Source organism: Marmota monax, unplaced genomic scaffold, assembly GCF_021218885.2.
Source record: "Marmota monax isolate L192 unplaced genomic scaffold, Marmota_monax_Labrador192_F-V1.1 WCK01_AAM20220418_F8-fsc00228, whole genome shotgun sequence".
NCBI lineage: Eukaryota > Metazoa > Chordata > Mammalia > Rodentia > Sciuridae > Marmota > Marmota monax.
Window position 1 is genome coordinate 333512 of NW_026695240.1, and position 18530 is coordinate 352041.

General features: G+C 53.5%; 1 protein-coding gene and 1 long non-coding RNA gene across 2 annotated transcripts; both read right to left on the reverse strand.

The window, feature by feature from the left end:
- Window positions 1-570: 570 nt before the first annotated feature.
- LOC131424000 (uncharacterized) lies at window positions 571-4718 on the reverse strand. The gene is made up of 3 exons (XR_009226338.1): window positions 4504-4718; window positions 972-1030; window positions 571-796 (listed from the first exon to the last, which is right to left on the reverse strand). It is a non-coding gene; the product is annotated as an uncharacterized LOC131424000 (long non-coding RNA).
- Window positions 4719-6577: 1859 nt separating this feature from the next.
- Shkbp1 (SH3KBP1 binding protein 1) lies at window positions 6578-18264 on the reverse strand. Its single transcript, XM_046440165.2, has 18 exons — window positions 18120-18264; window positions 17828-17881; window positions 17659-17704; window positions 17479-17552; window positions 16674-16732; window positions 16355-16435; window positions 15250-15411; window positions 15070-15160; window positions 14783-14973; window positions 14120-14235; window positions 13120-13207; window positions 12922-13038; window positions 11039-11209; window positions 9057-9212; window positions 8550-8646; window positions 7478-7656; window positions 7079-7193; window positions 6578-6997 (listed from the first exon to the last, which is right to left on the reverse strand). Exons 1-18 carry the CDS (start codon window positions 18203-18205, stop codon window positions 6763-6765), a joined length of 2118 nt encoding a protein of 705 aa, XP_046296121.1. The 5' UTR covers window positions 18206-18264; the 3' UTR covers window positions 6578-6762.
- Window positions 18265-18530: the final 266 nt, after the last annotated feature.

Sequence of the window (18530 nt, forward strand, 5' to 3'; positions counted from 1 at the left end):
CCCCACCCATCTCCACCCCGACGGGTCAGCACCTCTGGCCTGAATCTAGTCCTGTCCCGGGCTCACCTCGCACAGCCGGACACGGGGGGTCCGTAGAGGTGGCCGCGTGCTGGGGGGTGGGGTGGTCTCAGCTACAATGCTGAAGGGTGTGTGTGGGGGGGTACGTGTAGGCGGCGGCTAGACCGTGGGAACCAGACGGCTTTATCTGGCCCGGAACCCCCAGTCCCCCAGGCGGAGGAAGGGCGGATGTTCTTACCCTGGGTCTGGCCGGCAGGGGCGCGCTGTGGGGGCCTCCTTTTCTGCAGTGCCCGGCTCCCTGGCCCTCGGGGCCGCCGTCGGCTCAGCAGATCTCGGGCCTCCTGCAGTCTGGGTGGGAAGGGGAGGAGAAGCGACCGTCACCGCAGTTAAGTCGACCCCCACCCGCAAGGAAAGGGCATCCCACACTAGGAGAAGGTCTCCCAGTAGCGGCTCTGCCCAATATTCTCCCGGCAACCGGTTTATGGGGAACAGGCCTTGAGTGTTCTTCAGACTCTTGGAGAAGAAACTGAGACAAAAACTATGAAAGACAGAAAAGAGAGGAGAACAGAAGGAGAGAGGAAATGGTGGCAAAGCTAGCATTTCCCAAGGGAGGATCTAATAGAGGAGGAATCACAGACTCACGTCAGTGGCTGCCAGTTAAGGGACACCTGTCTCTTCCTTGTGCTGGGACTGGGACTTGGCACGGGAGGTATTGGGGAGAGGCACCGCTGAGGGTCTCTGCACTTTTCAGGCGGGCAGCTTCGGACCCTGCAGGAGGCTTTGGAGACAGCCAGGGACTAAGTGGGGAAAGAAGGGGTTGAGTCTCTCCCTCCATCAAGTGCATCCAGCTCTCCAACTGGGATGAGGGCTGAAAAAGGGAGCTCTCTCCCCTGCCCCTCTGCTGCTACCTCCTTTCACCCCCTGACATACTCCACTCATTCAGAAGAACCCACCTCGGATGCAGCGGCTCCTCCTGGGTGTCTGGCCTAGGCAGCAGCGACAAGCAGCAACGCTATCAATAGGGGCATGGAAGTTACTCAGACTTCTAGCACCCCAGAATTCCCCAAAGGAGATCTGGGGGGAACCAAGACAAGGCTTGAGGGAATCTCAGAATAATTGTGACTAACTTGGGGCACTTCTCTGCATGTCTAAGTTTCCCATCTATACAATGTTAAGAGGAATATTGGCTTAGATTCTCCAGCAGTGGAGAAAACTTACTTTTATGTGTCTTATGAAGTAGGTTTGGCACTTAGGCCTTATTGAGAAATATATTTTAAAATATTTTTAAAAAATAACAAAAGAACGTTTCTAAGTGCATTTCCAAGCCTCTGCTGTCTGGATCTAGAACTCCGCCCTCCCTTACGTCCCTAGCTGGGACTCAGCCGTCATCCTGAGTCTGGTCGGCAGGTGGCGCCAAGTCCACAGACCTCAGCGGCATCCCTTTCGACTGTGGGTTCATCAGAGTGCTGAGGTGGAACTCGATACTGAAGAAGTCACAGCTCAGGACTAAGAATCCCAGGAACCGACTTAATAGCCCATTCCTGTTCTTGCTCGCTGGGTGTCCTGCAACCAGCGTCTCCTGATCTTTGAGCCTGTTTTCTGATTGACCGGGAAGAAGGGGTCTTTCCTGGAAACATCTCCGCGCGCAGCGCGTCTCAGTGGCTCAGCCTCCAACTCCAGCAAAAGTGCGTCGCAAGGGCCCCCCAGACAAGTCCATTATCCCTAGGCTAAGGGGGGGGGGGGCGTTGGACAAGTGAGCCGGTTCAGGCCCTGGGAAATCAGTGGAGGATTCTGAGAAAGGGATATCCACCATGTGGAATCCTTTCACACGAGTGGGGCCCGGTGGTGGAGGCCGCCAGAGTGGGGGAAGCCTCCGAGACCCCCAATCCCGCCGTCATCCCTCCCGTGTTTTCTCCGGGTTAACCCCTTCCCGGCCCCGCCCCCCGCGCGGCTCGGGTTACTAAACGCATTCGCAGAGACCTAGGCGGGAGCAGAGCCCAGAGCCTTTGTAACCGAGCTCAAGGCCGCCGGGCGGGGGGTGAGGGTGTTGGGCAGATTTTCCTTCGAACTCGTCACCCGCAAACAGTAGGGGTGACTTTAATCCCCCAAATCTACAGTCTACAGGATAACCCAGATCTCTTGCCGCGAAATCACTGGTACCTAGAGTTCTCTAATTCTGGGAAATAGAGCATCCCCAACCTTAATAAAACCTGAAGAACTCCCCTTCCAACACACACACCCCCCTCTCCTCAAGTCCCTCCGCCATCCACCCAAGCGTCCACGTCTTCCTACTCTATTAGAAAAATCCAAAGGTCCTTTTAAATTAATGCAGTACCCCCACCTTAGAAATCCAGAACATCTCAACTCCAGCATAAAGTCCCTTTGGAACCTCATAATTAATACCCTTCCTTTTTGAGCACCTAAAAAAACTTGGGGAACTCCATTCTAGCTCGAGAGCCCCACCCATCTCTCTTATTCTAAAATTCAAAACCTTTCCCCAATAAACCCCAGTATTCCCTGGAGCCTTATCCATCTCCACACCATTGGAGGAGACCCTCCTCTTAGAGTCTCAGTACTCTCCGGATCCTCACTCCTACAAAATCGGGGTCCGAAATAGATCCAAGAATCATGGTCTTCGATTCCTCTCACTGAAGCAGTGGGTTCGTGTTCCCCTAAATCTGAATTTCTGGTTCCCCCAGATCACCAGACTTTGGAGTAGAGGGGGCACAAGGAAGAAGGGTCTCCAGTGCGGCTTACCCGGCCGGGCGACTCGAAACCAACGGGACCTGGACGGCCTGGCTGGGGCTGGGGCTGGGGCCCACGGTGGCAGCGGTGGCTGAGAGGAGCGGTAGCAGCAGCACCAGCAGGAGGGGGCGGCGGCCTCTGAGACCAGGGCGCCGCATCTTGTCGGGCGCGGAGTCCCGGGTCCTGGCTGGCGATCTGTCCAGCGGGTCCGGCTCCTCGCAGCCCCGCCCCCGCCCCCGCCCCCGCCCCAGGACTACTCACTTTCTCCATAATCCGCGCCGGGGGCTGCGAACTTCCCGCCAATCAGAACCCTGCACTGCTAGCGCTCCCCGCGCCGCCAATCCCGAGGTGGCAAGGGAGGGGATAGACTGACAGGTGCCGGCGGGGGCTCTGCGGTCTCGAGTTCGTCCGGAGGTGAGAGGAAGTCAAGAGTTAGGTACTGACTCTGTGAACCTTCTCGTGGAGCAGGGGCCCCAAATGAGGGGTGCGTACAATTGGTAGGGGTAAGAGGGCGGAGCAAGGACCCCTAAGCAAGACTCCTGCTGGCAGGCGTCATCCCTCACTCACAGTTCTGGGGCAACTTGGTCGGAATTGAGTTCTCTCGCTGCTGTAAAGGGTAGAAGCTCCCTTGTGAGCCCCCCTCCCACGCTTAAGGTTCTGGGAATGAATGCCAATCCTGCACTAGACCCCAGGTCTGGCTGATATGAACGGCTCAGGTCCACATTGGGCCTGTCCAAGGTCCTATCCTTCGTGGTTCCAGACTCACCACCTGTGAAAACTTGTTCCTCCAAACCTCTGCTATTCAGTCGACCCAGACTCCATCCCTGACCCACAAATCTGCTCCCAGGGGACTCCCAGCTCTGAACCCTCCTGCACCCATCTCCATTCCTGCCCCTAGAAGATACCAGACCCCCTTTCCTGCCCGAATCCTTAAAGTCTCCCAAGAGCATGCTCCCATTCCCAGAATTGCAGACTTTCTCCTTCGAGAGTTCCAGGCCTAAGGACCTCCACTGTTAGAAATCCTAAGCCATAAGGAGCCGTAGGCCCGGTTCACACCCTCTTTAGTGAATAACAGGCTTCAAGTCCTGCTCACAACCTACAAACGCACAGCGTCTCAAGTTCAGTTCCTTCCTTTATAAAATTCCAGGTACTCGCGCTCTTTTCTCCAAACTACAAGCCCCGCCCCTTCCCCCAGGGCACAGCCCTAGACGTTCAGACCCTGCCCCCTAGTCACCTTTTTTGAGCTCCAAGCCACACCCCCCTTCTTACCGAAAACTGGGACACAGTCCCACACTTAGGATCCCAACCCCCCCCCCTTTCCCTGTTTGTCCCACTTCTCAGTTCCAGGCCTCATTTCTTCAAAGCAGTTTAATTTTTAAGGTTTCTACATCTATAGAGTTAGCCCGGTACACCAGTGCCCAAACCAGGTAGTAGGCCACACACCCTGACAGCAGGGCTCATCTCAGAATAACAGAAAATGATTCAGCTTCGCTCCCACCCGCTACTCTGCTATTTCCAATGGAAGGTGTGCAGGACCAACGCGGACAGGAGATCCCTTTGCCACCCCCTCCCCCGTGAAGCAGCACACACATGACTCACATAGCCACACTTAGACCTGTCACTGCCACCTACAGCAATCCACGCCTCCATCCCACACTGACACCTAGAAATCTGGGCCCACCCACGGTCCAGAGACACAGCCCCCTAGAGCAGTAAAGGTGGCAGTCAAGCCTCACTCACGGTCATTCGTGGACTGACCCAGTGCGATGATGGAGTGCTCCGCTCTGCCCACTGACTGTGCTCCGTCTCCCCTGCTTTTGTTTGGCCTCAAGATCCCTGCTCACGTGGCCCTGAGGGACATAGTATCCCTCACCTTTTCCTCCCTCCCCACCTCCTACCCTGTGGCTGGAGCATTTGCTGGGGGCGCTGCTGAAATTTCTCCCTTCCGCCTGGGATCCAGGGCATCTTCAATGCTCGTTGCTAGGCAACAGCCTCTGGCTCACCACTGCAACTTCCGGGGATGGAATCAGCTTCACTTCCCCCCAGAATTTGGAGTCCCCGTTTCCCAATCTCTCACTATCTCCTGGGTTTGTGCGTATATTGTCCCTGGATCCTGATCTGATCTCAACCCTTTAGAAGTCCTCAAAGTTCTACATCCCTGGCATTCCAGAAGCTTCTTCCTATCCACACACTGTTTTATCCCTAATATTAGATTTAAAAAAACAACAACTCTTCAGTGTTCTATATTTGACCACACTCCATAGCTCTATTACTTATAGAATCATGAGCATTCCAGAAATACAAGAGTTCCCTGGCATGGGAAAAATGACCTCAATATTCTAGATCTGCAAACATTATTTGATATTCCCTGACATTCTAAGCCCCCCTCCCACACACACACACTCAAGAAATTCCTAACATTCAAACATCTCCCAGTGTTTTGAATATCCTGGCCCATGGGGGAAAAAAAAAAGTTGAACTTGAGATACATAGGCATTCTGGAACACCCAGGTTTTAGAATCACTCACCTTTTAGGTCTCCCTTTGTGTTCTAAATTCTCTGACAATCTAGAACCTCATGCCATAGAGATTTCCTGGAATGCAAACAAACCCTCTAATGCTGTGGAAGGCTTAACGGTCCACAGCTTCTCCCATTCTTAAGATACCCTATTAATTCAGACTTTTTTCTGTATCCTATAGTAATTCATAGCGTGCTAGAATCCAAGCGAAATATTCCTACTGGTGGAGAGTCACAGACATTTCTTGATACTTTCCTATTCTAGAATCATTGACTTTCTTCCAGGTCTTTTTGTCAGAAGCATCACCAGTCTAGATTCCCTAATATGCAGTCGAGAACCCTAATATTGCTAATCCACTAGCACTCCAGGATAACCCTAGGTTCTAGATTCCCTAGCATTCTAGACCTCTCTCCAGTATGTTTCAGAAACTCTAATGTTCCAGAAATTCTGGATTATCATATTCTAAAATTCCTTGCTCCTAGTCTGGCCCATTTTCTCTCCTCTTTAAGATGCAGAAAACCTCCCTGAGGATGTGACCAGAGGAACAGGCAAGATTTTGGAGGGAAAATTCAAAACATCAGGCTAGATTGAGCTGAAACTGTCTCCCACACAGGAAAGGGACTGGGCATCCAGGGATGTTGGACAAGATGTTTGGAGTGTCGAGATCTGGGGTACGAATGTTAAGGACACAGCAATGACAGCTGCCATCAGTGTTTCTGACTGCCTGTAGCCATCCTTCCTTTTCTGAAGTAACATTACCCTAATACTCTTTTCAGGAACTGCTTTTCTGCTCTGCTTACATGGGGCTGACCTCACCTCCTAGCTCATGAGGGTTCGTGACCCAGGCTGGGACAACAGAAGCCCTTCCTCACACTGGCCAGGGTGATTGGCTTGGGAATACTTATCTGATTCAATTCAACCAATAAGAATCTATCCTGTGATTCTGATTCATGAGAGGGAGGGAGGGAGGGAGGGGGAGAGAGAGAGAGAGAGAGAGAGAGAGAGAGAGAGAGATGCTAAGGAGCTTCATGGAATCATCTTGCCCCAGAGAGAGAGACAGAGGACCTGACTGAAGATGATGCGTCCCAGAGGAAAGTAAAGGCAAGAGACAGAAAGACATTCTGAATCCCTGGATCCAGCCATGCCTGAAGCCAATACTTAAGTCAATACATTCCCTTTTTTGCTTAAATCGGGAGAGGTAGATTGTTCTGTTTACACTCAGGAAACTGATCAGGGCTCCCCCTCTTTCATCCTGTTCCTGGGGATCCCAAAACCCACCAAGAATGCAAACAAGGATTTGGCAATGAGGACTTTATTGGAAAGGACAGCTTTGGCTTCCAGAAAAGGGGGGAAGATTGGGACCTAGTAACAGTGACCACTCTGAGGAGGACCTGGCCCTGAACCCAGGGCTCCAACAGAAAGCCAGGAGGAGGCACCTGAGTTCCCTGGGGTCAGGGTATCCAAAGGCACCATGGCAGTGTTCAAAAGGAAGTTTCATTGAGATTCTTCTTCGGAGGCGTGAGGGGAGCCCCAAGCCCCGTGGAGGTGGAGGGCCGAGGGGCTGGTGTTGGTGGCCGGCGGGGCTCTGGTGCACTCCGCACGAGTTCCTGGCAGCGTTCCACGAAGCTGCCCCCACGGCGCCGCACTTCTGCCTGCGGGGGGCTTGGGCTGCCACGGCGGCCAGTCAGGGAGGTGTTGCTGGAGGCTGAGTGTAGACTGAGGGGTGGGAGAGTGAGGACCGGCACCCGGCAGTGGCCCCCCAGGCCTCCCCGCTGTCCCCTTCCTCACGGCAGCTACCTGGTGAGGGAGGCCCGGGGCGAGGCGCTGGGCAGAGAGCCCCGAGAGGAAGCCAGGGGGGCCAGCTCCCACTGCTCCAGCTGTCCCATCAGCTCTTCCTCTGTCAGGCCACCTGCTGAGGGGCAAGGACCCAGGGTTCAGCGGGAGACAGGGCCTGGGGTGCAAGGGACAGGGCCACACTGCGAGCACCAGGGCTGGACAGGTGGGAGGGCACAGAGACTGATGGGCAGGGTCAGCGGCTGAGGGAAGGGCATGGAGGGGTTGGCGGGTGGGAAAAGGGGCCAAAGGAGAAGGCAGGGGGCCAGAGGGCAAGGGCGTGGGCAGGGAGCATGCCCAGGAAGGTTCCAGACGGCCTGGGTGGGTGAGGGCTAGCTGGGTTTGGGGTAGGGTGGCGAGTACCAGGGGCCTGGCCAAGGCCGTCCATGGCGGTGGTCAGATCCCACATGGCCAGGCTGCCGTTGGCTTGGCCAGTGAGCAGGTAGCGCCGGGGCCGGGAGCCCAGCCGCCGGGAGCCCTCGCACTCCAGCACGGTGAAGGCGGTGGTGGGTGAGCCGTCCACTGAGCGCACCGAGCACACGCTAAGGGGGCGCAAGGCGCGAGCGGTCACTCTGCACAGCCAGAACCCAGCTGGGTCCCTTGTCCCCGCATCCCTTTCCCAGGTGCCTCACCACGTAGCTTCAGTTCCTGCCCCTCCAATCACCACCCCCAATCTTTACGGCTGCCAATCCATGTTTTCCTTGAGCACCAGCGGCCTCTTGGACACCCCGGCTCCGTCCACTCACCATGATGCCCACTGCACCTCAGAGTCTCCCCAGATCTGCTGCTTGTCCCTGTTCCCCTCTTCAAGCCTCATCCAGAGGCTTCCCCCACCTGCTACCCGCTGCCACCTGGCATCTCTCCACACCTGCCTCCTCCCTCTTGCACCAGGCACCTGGGTCTTGGCCTCTGAGGCGACTCCTGTTGGCCCTCAGGTCCCTGGGACGCTACTACACCGGGATGACACCTCGGCTCTCCCACATGACTGACAAGACCTGCCCTCTCCTGCCGCCCACCCCACCTCAGGCACCTGGCCTTTGGCCTTTGGGTCTTCTCAGTCCTTGCCCTCCTGCTTCCTCGCCGGCCACACTCTCTCCTGCCCTTCTTTCCTCTCTCCTGCTCAGAGTCCTCTCTTCAAGCCACCCTCCAGGCCGGAGTGAGCAGAGCTCTGGGATCCCACAGCTTCCTGGGCCCCATCCGGCCATGACTCTGCCCGCCCTGTCCCACCCGTGCACTGGCCTGAGAATCCTCCAGCTTCGCCTCCCCCAGGCCTTTCGCGCCTTTCATCCCTCCAGTCGCCAAGTCCACTGGGCCGTTCGCCCTGCCAGCCTTCACTCCTTCCGTGTCCCTTGGCTAGGACCGCTTTCTGGCCTCCAAGACCCAGCTGCACCTTGTCCTCCCCCGACCACCTCCCCATTTGGGGGACCAGTCTCACCGCTGTCCAGTGGATGAAAGACGCACAAAGAGCTGGCTGGCGTTGGGCACCACCTTCTGGATGAACACCTGCTGGTCGTCCCGCTCACCGTAGGGGCCTGGACAGGCAGAAGCAAGGGCAGGGCTGGCCAGGGCCCCCTGGGCCTCCAGACCCTAAGGCCCTGCCCCTTCCCACTGCGGAGCACCCTCCCAGACCTGGCCCCACCCCCCAGGCTCCTGGGTTGGCCAGGGTCTGGTAGGGTGGGGTAGGTCGCAAAGGTCAGTAGAGTTTAGGTCCATGAGGGGTCCTGGGCCAGGTGGCTGGCAGTAGGAATCAATGGGGATGACAGAGGTAAACAGGTATCATTTAGGAATCAAAGAAGGTCGAGAGGGGTCAGGTGCAACCCAGTAGAGGTCAACAGGGGTCAGCAATCAATGGAGTGGAAGTTGACCAGGTCAGCTGGTGGGTTAGTGGGAGCCCACTGGGTCCAGCACATTAGTGGGGAAGGGGCCAGGGGTCAGTAGGCACCGATGTCGTTGCCAGCACTGCAGCCACCGTGCCCATCGGCTGACTCTAGCGCCAGGATCTTGAAGGATGCGAGTGGGGTGGAGCCGGGCTGGGTGGAGATCATGCCTCGGAATCGCGTCACAGACCATGTCCGCACGTGATTGTTGTCAGCACAGACTGCGGAGACCGGACGTGTAAGGTCGGGCCTGGCTGTGGTGTCAACCCTGCCCAGCCTTCCTGAGCCTCAGGATGAGCCCTGCAGAGTTGCCAGGATCCAGCCCTCTCCTCATTCTTCCCTTCCAGAGAATTTTCTCTCCCCACAATTCCAAATGGCCAAAATTCTGCTGGCTCTTTCTCAAAAATGGTTCCAGAACCTAATCTCATGTTAGTCACCCTGTCCACAGCCTTCACCCTGGTCCTGTCTCATCTCCTGCTGGACCATCACAGCAGCCCCCTCCCTGGGCTCCCGGTTCCAATTCTGTCCCGACACTCTTCTCCCACATGCAGTCAGAAACGGCCTGGGAACACCTAAGTCAGCCACCTCCCTCCTCTGCTCAGAGGTCCCCCCCCCCCCCCCGCCTGGCTGCTGCCTGTCACCTCTCTGCCCTCATCTCGCATTTTCCTTGTTGCTTACCCCACCGCAGGCCCAGGGGCTCCCTGCTCTTCCCTCAGACACATCAAACATCCTCTCACCTCAGTCTTTGCAATGCCTGTTCCCTCTGCCTGGAATGCTTGTCCCTGCTGCTCTGCACAGCTCATCCCCTCAAGTTTGCTCAAAGGTCCTTCCTCAGACAGGCCCTGCCTGACCCATCCCTCTCCACAACTCCTGTGCTCTTGTGAAGGAAATGTGAAAGTTATCAGAGTGAAAACGGAGTCCCTGGGTCAACTCTAACACAAGAGTAAATAAAGCTGAGAGGCCGTGAAGGAAGGGTTCCTATGGCCGACTGCCTGACAGTAACCATAACAAAGACTCTGCCAATCCCAGGGACTCCGGAGGCTGAGCCACGAGGATCACATGTTCAAGGCCAGCCTCAGCAACTTAGAAATACAGTCAATGGTAGGGCACCCCGGGTTCAATCCCCCGTAGGGTGGAGGAGCCGGGGCCCCCTTGCACCTCTTGGAATGTGCCCAGAGTTCACTAGGCCATGTGTTCCCATTGCAATGCTCTGCTATTCCTCTCATTATTCTTTGAAGACTCTGTTTTATTTAGGTTGACATTTTATAGCCATATACCACTTCACCTTGCTTTTTGGTGACACTGGGGAATGAACCCAGGCGCACGCCACCACTGAGCAACATCCCCAGCCCTTTTTATTTTGAGACAGAGTTTTGCTAAAGTTGTCTAGGATGGCCTCAACTTGTGATCCTCCTGCCCCAGGCTCCCCAGTAGCCGGATTACAGGTGTGTGCCCCTGCACCTGGCTACCACTTCATTTTTATTCATGGCCCTTTTCGTCACCCAGTGCTTATTTGTTACTATTTAGTTTTGTTTCTATTTTTTTGAGATAGGGTCTTACTACTTTGCCCAGGCTGACCTTGAATTTGAGATTCTCTTGCCTCAGGCCCCTGGAGTAGCTGAGCCACCATTCCTGGTTTTCTTTCCTTATTTAGCAATGTTGGGGACAGAACCCAGGGCCTTGAGCATGCCAGGCAAAAACTCCAACAATGAGCTAAACCCAGCTACATGTTTACTTATTTATCTCCTGTGCCGTCCCCACTGCAATGTTAACTCCACAAGGGCAGAGACCTGATCTGTTTTGTGCATCACTGTATCCCCTGTGCCTGGCATACATTAGATGCTCAATAAACGCTTGTTCAACTGCACTGCATTGAGTCCAATTCACTCCCTCTCAGGCCGGTTCCTTAACAGTCTTCTATCACTTCTGCAATCACCCTCCCTGGTGGGTTCTCCCCTGCACAGCATCCCCCTCCCACGGAAATCCTTAGCTTCCCGGCTTCATACTCCCACCTGAGCTGTTGCAGGTCACCTGTGGGTAGACCCACCTGAGATGAGGTGCTTCTCTGACAGCATGATTTTTGTGACGGGGCTGCGGTGCACAGTGAAGGTCTGGAAGAGCTGGGGCCCTGAGCCCACTGTCTCAGGGTGCTGCACGATGACCCGTACCCCCCCTGAGCTGGTGCCATAGGCGATCTCAATCCAGTTTCCACTGTCACCTGGTGAGGAGCCAAGGACAAAGAGAGGCCCCATGTCATGGAGAGACAGAAACCAGGGCAGAGAGAAAGACCCGGCTCAGAACAGAGCCGAAGCCAGAAAGGAGAGGGCGAAGTGGTGAGCTGGTGTGGGCGACGGAGGCACCAGGAGCCAAAGGCCAGAGCAGAGACCCAGGGACAGAGACGGAGCCCGTAGAAGAGGGAAGAGAGGTGGGGAAACAGAGGCGTGGGGACTGAGAAGTGGAATCACATGGAGGGTTACAAAGACGGAGACAGAAAAACAGAGATGGCATCGGAGAAAGGGGCAGAACAGACAGACAGACAGACACGAGAATGTGGCCCAGTGAGTCTGAGGACTCCCGCTGCAGCCGACTTTCCATTTTGAGAGCCTCGGAAACTTAATGAACCAAGTTAAGGAACATGGTTTCCATATTTCACATTCATTTTATACCCACTGGCCGTGGATTAGTGTTACACACAGTAACACAGACAGGCATCAAACCTTGGGCAGGCCAGGCCGGGGTTGCACACACCTGTAATCCCAGCTATGAGGGAGGCTGAGTCAGGAAGATTGCAAGTTCAAGGCCAGCCTAGGCAACTATGGGAGACCCTTTTTACCTGAGATGCAAAGTTTAATTTGCAACCTGGGTAGGTGAAGATCAGAAAGCACAAACCATTAAAAAAATAACCATTATGTTAAGTGAGTAATGCCAGATACAGAAGGTCACGTACTGCAGGATTCGTGCCATTTACATGGAATGTCCAGAATGAGCAAATCCATAGGAACAGAGAGTAGATAAGTGGTGTCCAGGGCTGTCAGGAGGGAGGACTGGTGAGTTCTGGAATCGGATGGTGGTGACGGTCACACAACTTTCTAAATATACTAAAACACACTGAATTGTGCACTTCGAAATGGTGAATTTGGCTGGGGGTGTAACTCAGAAGAGTGCTTGCCTAGCAAATCCCTGGGTTTGATCTCTAGCTCTGCCAAAAACAAAAAAAGGTGAATTTTGTGGTATGCAAATTGTCTGAAAACCAAAGTGTACCTTTTTTCTACATTTAACATCAAGAAAACAAAACAAGCCAGGCACAGTGGCGCACACCTGTAATCCCAGCAGCTCGGGAGGCTGAGGCAGGAGGATCGAGAACTCAAAGTCATCCTCAGCAACTCAGTGAGGCCCTGAGCAACTCAGCAAGACACTGTCTCTAAATAAAATTCACATACAAGATACGGCTGTGTATGGGGCTCAAGGGTTGAGTGCCCCTGAGTTCAATCATTGGTACTCAAAAATAAATAAATAAATAGTACAAAAAAGGGGCTGGGGGGGCTGGGAATGTAGCTCAGTGGTTAAGTGCCCCGGGTTCAATCCCTGGTACCAAAACAAAAAACAAAAAACTGTCCTAAATAAAAACTTGGATTTGTCCACTATAAAACATGCATCCTCTTGGTTTTATGAACATGCACATCATGCCCTGATCAGAGATGGAAAAGAAATACAAAGATGAATGGCCAGTGGTCCACTGTGCCTCTGGCAGAGAGGCAGGCCTGTTCAGCACCTGGAATAGTGCTTATGGAAATGTTTGTTGAATGACTAAATGAGAACCGAATCTATCCCTCCTTCTCATAAATCCCATGACATATCACACAAGCTGGAAGAGAACTGCAGGCTGGGCCTGGCTGGAAATGGCAGGGGTGGAAGCTGGTCAGAGCTTACTGGTTTTGGGAGTGAGGTAGACACTGAGGGCAGTGACCCCATCCTCTGCAGGGTCCCGGTAGAGCTCGCTGACAAGGAGGTCATTGTCCTTCATGCGCAGGGGGAACTTCTGCACATCTGGAATGGGCAGAGAGTGGGTTTGTTTGTGGGTGCCTAGTCTGGCCCTGCCCTCCCACATCCAGGGCTGCCTCTGCTCACCCACATAGTAGATGGAGCCGTTGCTGCATCCCAGGAGGAGGAAAGAGCCGGCTGCATCGTAGCTTGTGATGGGCTGCACCTCCTGAACCTGGGGCCAGGCAGCGCAGGGATGCAGGGCTGGGCCAGCCCGCCCTCCTCCCCAGAACCTACCCGGGCCCCACGGCCCACTTCTCCCAGCCTCTCTCTGCCCATCTTCCTCTGGCTCTTCCTGTGACTCTGTCCCTGAGTGTCTCCTGGCCTCTCTTCTACTCTCTATTCCTGATTATAATCCATCCCCCCTGTGTCTCTATGTCCCCTGTCCCCTCAGTCAATCAGTCCTGGCTTTCCTCTGTGCCCTCTTTCTGATTTTCTGTTTCTATTTGTTTCTCTTTGTCTCCTCTGCCTCCCAAACAATCAGTTTTGTAGGACAAAAAAAAAAAAAAAAACTGCAGGTTTGTTGTTTTGGGGGGGTGTTTTTGTTGTTGTTGTTGTTGTTTTTGGTACCAGGGATTGAACCCAGGGGCACGTAACCACTGAGCCACATCCCCAGCCCTTTTTTGTATTTTATTTAGAGGCAGGGTCTCACTGAGTTGCTGAGGTTGGCTTTGAACTTGGGATCCTCCTGCCTCAGCCTCCCCAGCCACCAGGATCACAGGCATGTGCCACCATGCCTGGCTGCAGATTTTTTTTTTTTTAAACATTTTGGACATGGCCTGGGGTGAGTTCAGAGTGACAGATGTTCGCATGTCTCTCTCTGGGTTCCTGCCTCCTACATCACCTCCCAACACCTGCTTCCCCATCCAGCGCCCAGAGAATCCCCGCTCCTTTCCAAAACCATCCAGCCTTCATGTGAACTCTGTCACCCCTCCTCAGTGCTCCACAGGTCTTTATCAGACACCTGCAGGCTCTGGCCCACCACTGGGTTTTCTGCCTCTCTCCAGGGACAGTGGGGCAGAAAAGAACCACGCCCTGAGTCCATAGAGTCTGGACACTTGGGAAGGGGACTGGCCAGAACTCTAACCTGCCAGTGCTTGGTGACAGCATTCCACACCCCGATGCGCCCTGTGTGGCTTGTGGCGATGAGCTGGTTCCCCACGAAGAACAAGGCCTCCACAGGCACCCCCAAGTGGAAGACCCCTGTGGGGGGAAAGGAGGACTTCAGCAGGGAGGAGAATGGCAGCAGGAACACAAGGTGCCAGAAGATTCCACTGGGCCATGGAATCCTCACAGGGTAGGAGATTCCAGCAGGAGTTACAGGGGATTTGTGACGGATGTGGGACTCCAGGGAGGTGTGGACTTCTAACACACTGAGATTTCCAACAAAGCAAAAACCTCTAGTGGTGACAGAGGATTCTTATGAGGATTGTTTCAGGGGGAAAGATTGGTCTAAAAAGTCAGAAGTTCTCAGCCACACAGACTGTCACAGGCTCGGAGAGTCTACTGTCATGCAGCATTCCAACACAGCAAAGAGATCTAACAGGGCAGAGGCTCTAATGGAGAAGAGAATTACAAGTGGTGGATTTTCTGAATAGGCCAAGGAATTTCAAGAGGACATGGAATGCTGAAGGGTTAGGTTGTTCAATGGGGCAAACATATCAAACAGCATTCTTATGGGTTGGAGAATTTGTAACAGGCCACCGAATTCCACAGGGCAGAGGGTTCTAGAAAAGGTCTGGGGTCATACCTATCTCAGAGCCACCACCTTCTGCCTGTAGAGCCCACAACAGGATTTCGCTGCCAGTGGCTGCGGCCACCATCTTGTCATGTTCACCCAAAGCCCCACCAGGCACACGGGCTGTGAGTGCCAGGCGTTCGATGGGCCAGTCCAGGCGGGGGCTGGAAAACACCAGCTGCCAGCCAGATGCTTCCTTCAGCCTGTAGGATTGGAAGGATGTCATTGACCCTCACTGCCAGCCCTGACTGTCCATCCACAGTGCTCAGAGCCTCCTAGCCACCCCCTCCTCCCAGCACCTATAGCAGACAAGGAACTGGGTATAGGCCACTGCAATCCAGCTGTGGTGTCCACACACGAGGCGCACCATCCCCGGCTCTTCTGGTTGCCCTGAGGGGGAAAGAGAAGGATCAGAGCAGGTCACAGGACCTCCCAGGAGCCTACCAGCTTTCCTGAGCTCCCAGAAGATAGAAACTCACCTGAGGGGGAGGGAGGGGCTTTCTCCTCCAGCATCCGACCCAGCAGCCCTGCATTACCCAGGTTGGGGGGCATCGTGTTGCTCCGTCGAACAGGGGCCGGGCGTCCGCCTAACTGCTGGGGCCCCACCAGGCTGTGCCTGTTTCTCCGTTTCACTGGGAATACTAGAGTGGGGGGAAGTGGCAGAGTGACAGTAATTGAAATCATGGCTTTCAGGTTGCAAGCATTTGAACTCTCACAAATACGGGTTTCCCTACATATGGAGCACAGTATCCTGGTGCTGGGACAAGCCATTCAATGCCACTGAGTCTCACAGTGGGTTACTTCTTTTTTCAGTGTCCTTGAGTCCATCACAGAGCAAGCTCAGTTTGGTGCTGCTCTTCAATATTTGCTAATCTTCCTCCTAATAAATAGAAACCTGCACCCTCGGCAGGCAATAGTATCTACCCGGAATCTAATGATGCTGCTATGTTTGGGTTTTATTTTCATGTCTGCCTTGTTATTGATGGTATAAAGGTAGTGCTATAAAGCTTCTGTTTAAAATGATATTTTTGAAAATGAAGACAAACCAAGGAAAATAATAGTATAAGTCTTACATTCAGCAAATTTCATGAAAGTAGTAGATATTGACTAAGGACAGGAAAATAAAACACATATTTAAATTTCCCCACTCTATTCCTTCTGCCAATCTGCCAGCAAAGCCTAGTAGATTAAAGTTCCCAACAACCTCTGAGCACAATTTTCACAACAGGTAGATTGGCTGATTTAGGTCTCCTGGGGATTCTAGTGGCCCCTTTAATGTTGCTCTCCACTCTATGCAAAAGACCCTAGTTCTTTCAAAGTTTCCCACAAGGAAATCAAGCCTGGACTACAATACCCATCAGGCACTAGCACAGGTTTCGGAGTTTAGGATGACTAACTGGCCCATTGTCTTAAGGAAATTGCCGCTTCCTATTTCCTTTCCAAGAATCAGCCCAAGCATCTGATACAGAAATAACAACTCCCATCATGTCTAAGGATCACAGAATAGGTACCCAAGGGCTAGACTTGTGGGAAATGTAGTCTTTAGGCCACCCCCTCTTCCCTCCATCCATTGGGAGTGCATACCTGGCGGAGGCAGATAACCATTGAAGAGAACATTTCCACAAGAAGATCGATCCAACTCCTCCCTCAGCTGCAGACGACGAACTGCAATGCAAGAACTCAAAGCTGGGACTTGTGGGGTATGGAGGCAGACCCCTTTGACCCCTCTTTACCTCCTTCTCCACAGAACACTCCCCTCAGAGCCAGGGATAAATCTAATGCTCTCAGCTCTAATCCAACCCTCTTGCAGGAGAGAAGATAAAGGGCAGGGAGAATTTAGGAAGCTTCAGTAAAGAGCTGGTTTTCCATACAATGAGGATGCTAACTGGGGGTCCCCACTTACCCAGTGGAGTGAGTCCATAGAACTGGGCTTCATGGAGCAGGCTGGAACCGTGGACACCCCTGAGTAGTAGAATTGACTAAAGATCAGCGTCTGGGGCATGGGAATGGGCAGAATTTTTTATTTTGTTTGTTTTGTCTTTAATACCAATATTTGAACTCAGGAGCACTTAACCACTAAGCCACATCCCCATCCCTTTTTATTTTTTATTTTGAGACAGGGTCTCGCTAAGTTTATGAACCTGGCTTTGTACTTTTGATGCTCCTGCCTCAGGGTCCCCAGCTGCTGAGATTACAGGCAGGCACCACTGTGCCTGGATTTTTTTTTCTCTTTTCTTTTTCTTTTTTCTTTTTTTGGGTACCATGGGCACTTGATCATTGAGTCACATCCCCATCCCTATTTTGTATTTTATTTAGAGATGGGGGCTCATTGCTTAGCCCCTTGCTAAATGGCTGAGGCTGGCTTTGAACTTGTGATCCTCCTGCCTCAGCCTCTCTGGCCACTGGGATTACAGGTGTGCTGGTGTGCACCAGCTCAGCAGGGCTGAGAATTTTTAAGAGGAAGTTTTCAGAAATTGTATAGAGAATGATGAAGGGTAGCTAATTTTGACAGGATCAAGATTCTAAGGAGCAAAGATATGGATGGTGAAAATGTGTGGGTGTGTTGGGGGAATGCTAAATACAAAGCAATTTAAACCTGATCAAAACTCCATTCTAACAGAATGGAGCTTAAGTGAACATTCTGAAAGGGAGAAAAGACTTCATAGGAGGCCTAGACCGCAGGGGAACTCCCTGTTATTCACACCGACCTGGGATCCAGCTCTTTGGTGCGCAGAAAGTTGAGGATTGGGGCAAAGACGGTGGGGTCCCTGTCGATGAAGATCTGTGGGAAAGAGGAACAAAGGATGGACAAGGCAAAGAGCAAAACTGAGTGGGGGTCCTGTTCCTCCTCCAGTAGGCCACCCCATTTCAGCTCTTGCCATACTCACCGCTCCGGTCTCATCTTTCAGAGTTGAGATGCGCCCGCTCAGAAGACTACGGGAAGGGGAAACAAAGCAGGTGTCAGGGGCCCGGGCAGGGAGGTGATTGAGCAGTGGCAATTAGGGCTCTCCACAACTTCCCATTCAAAACCTGCCCCAAACTCGCTCTCCCGTTCACCTGGAGAAGAAGGAGTCTGGGATCCAGGTGAGAGTCTGGCGAGAGGTACTGAATCTAAGCGGGTAAGGTAAGTGGAGGCAAGGTACGACGATGGTGAGGGAGCGAGGAACCGTGCGGATTCGCGCCAAATCCAGTTGGTCCTCCCGTCTCCCAGGTGTTTTTCCAGGCTCCTCGCCTCCAGAAGAGGGCGGAGCAACTCTTGATGGACAGGGATTCCCCCCAGGAGAGGCGGGTACTCCCACCACGCTCCCAGCTGCCAAGGGTGAGGCCCAAAGGAGTTTCCCACACTCACCTCTTGCCTCCCACATTCAGATGAATCACTTCCCCTGGAGGCCCGCGAGCCGGGACCCCCTCGGCGGCAGTAGCCACCGCAGCCATGGCCCCCGGCGAGCCAGAAGGCCTGCGCCCACTTCCGGGTGTGTACCTAAACCCCGCCCTCACCGCGTCTTCATTGGACCGGAGACTCCCCGAGACACCGGCGATTGGACAAAGAGCTTGCTCATCGCAGTTAAGTTCTTCGCCTCCTTAAAGGAGCCGGCCTTTCCTGTCCTTTGACAGGGCGGGCAGGGCAGTTCCTTCGGGGAAGTTGAGTTACTTCTTCGTCCCGTTTTAGGTATGGCACTAGGTGATTTGTCCATGTGCATATGTTTAGAATCCAAAATTAACCCATACCACAGGGTACATTTTGATGTTCTCTGAATCC

Bases quoted from the DNA above. Each gene is read 5' to 3' on its own strand.
- Shkbp1 (XM_046440165.2), bottom strand. From the start codon at position 18,205: ATGGCTGCGGTGGCTACTGCCGCCGAGGGGGTCCCGGCTCGCGGGCCT. The intron at 16,733-17,478 runs GTCGGTGTGAAT...TCTACTACTCAG, and splicing joins ACCAAAGAGCTGGATCCCAG to GGGTGTCCACGGTTCCAGCC. The intron at 15,412-16,354 runs GTATGCACTCCC...CCCCCACTCTAG, and splicing joins TGGTTATCTGCCTCCGCCAG to TATTCCCAGTGAAACGGAGA.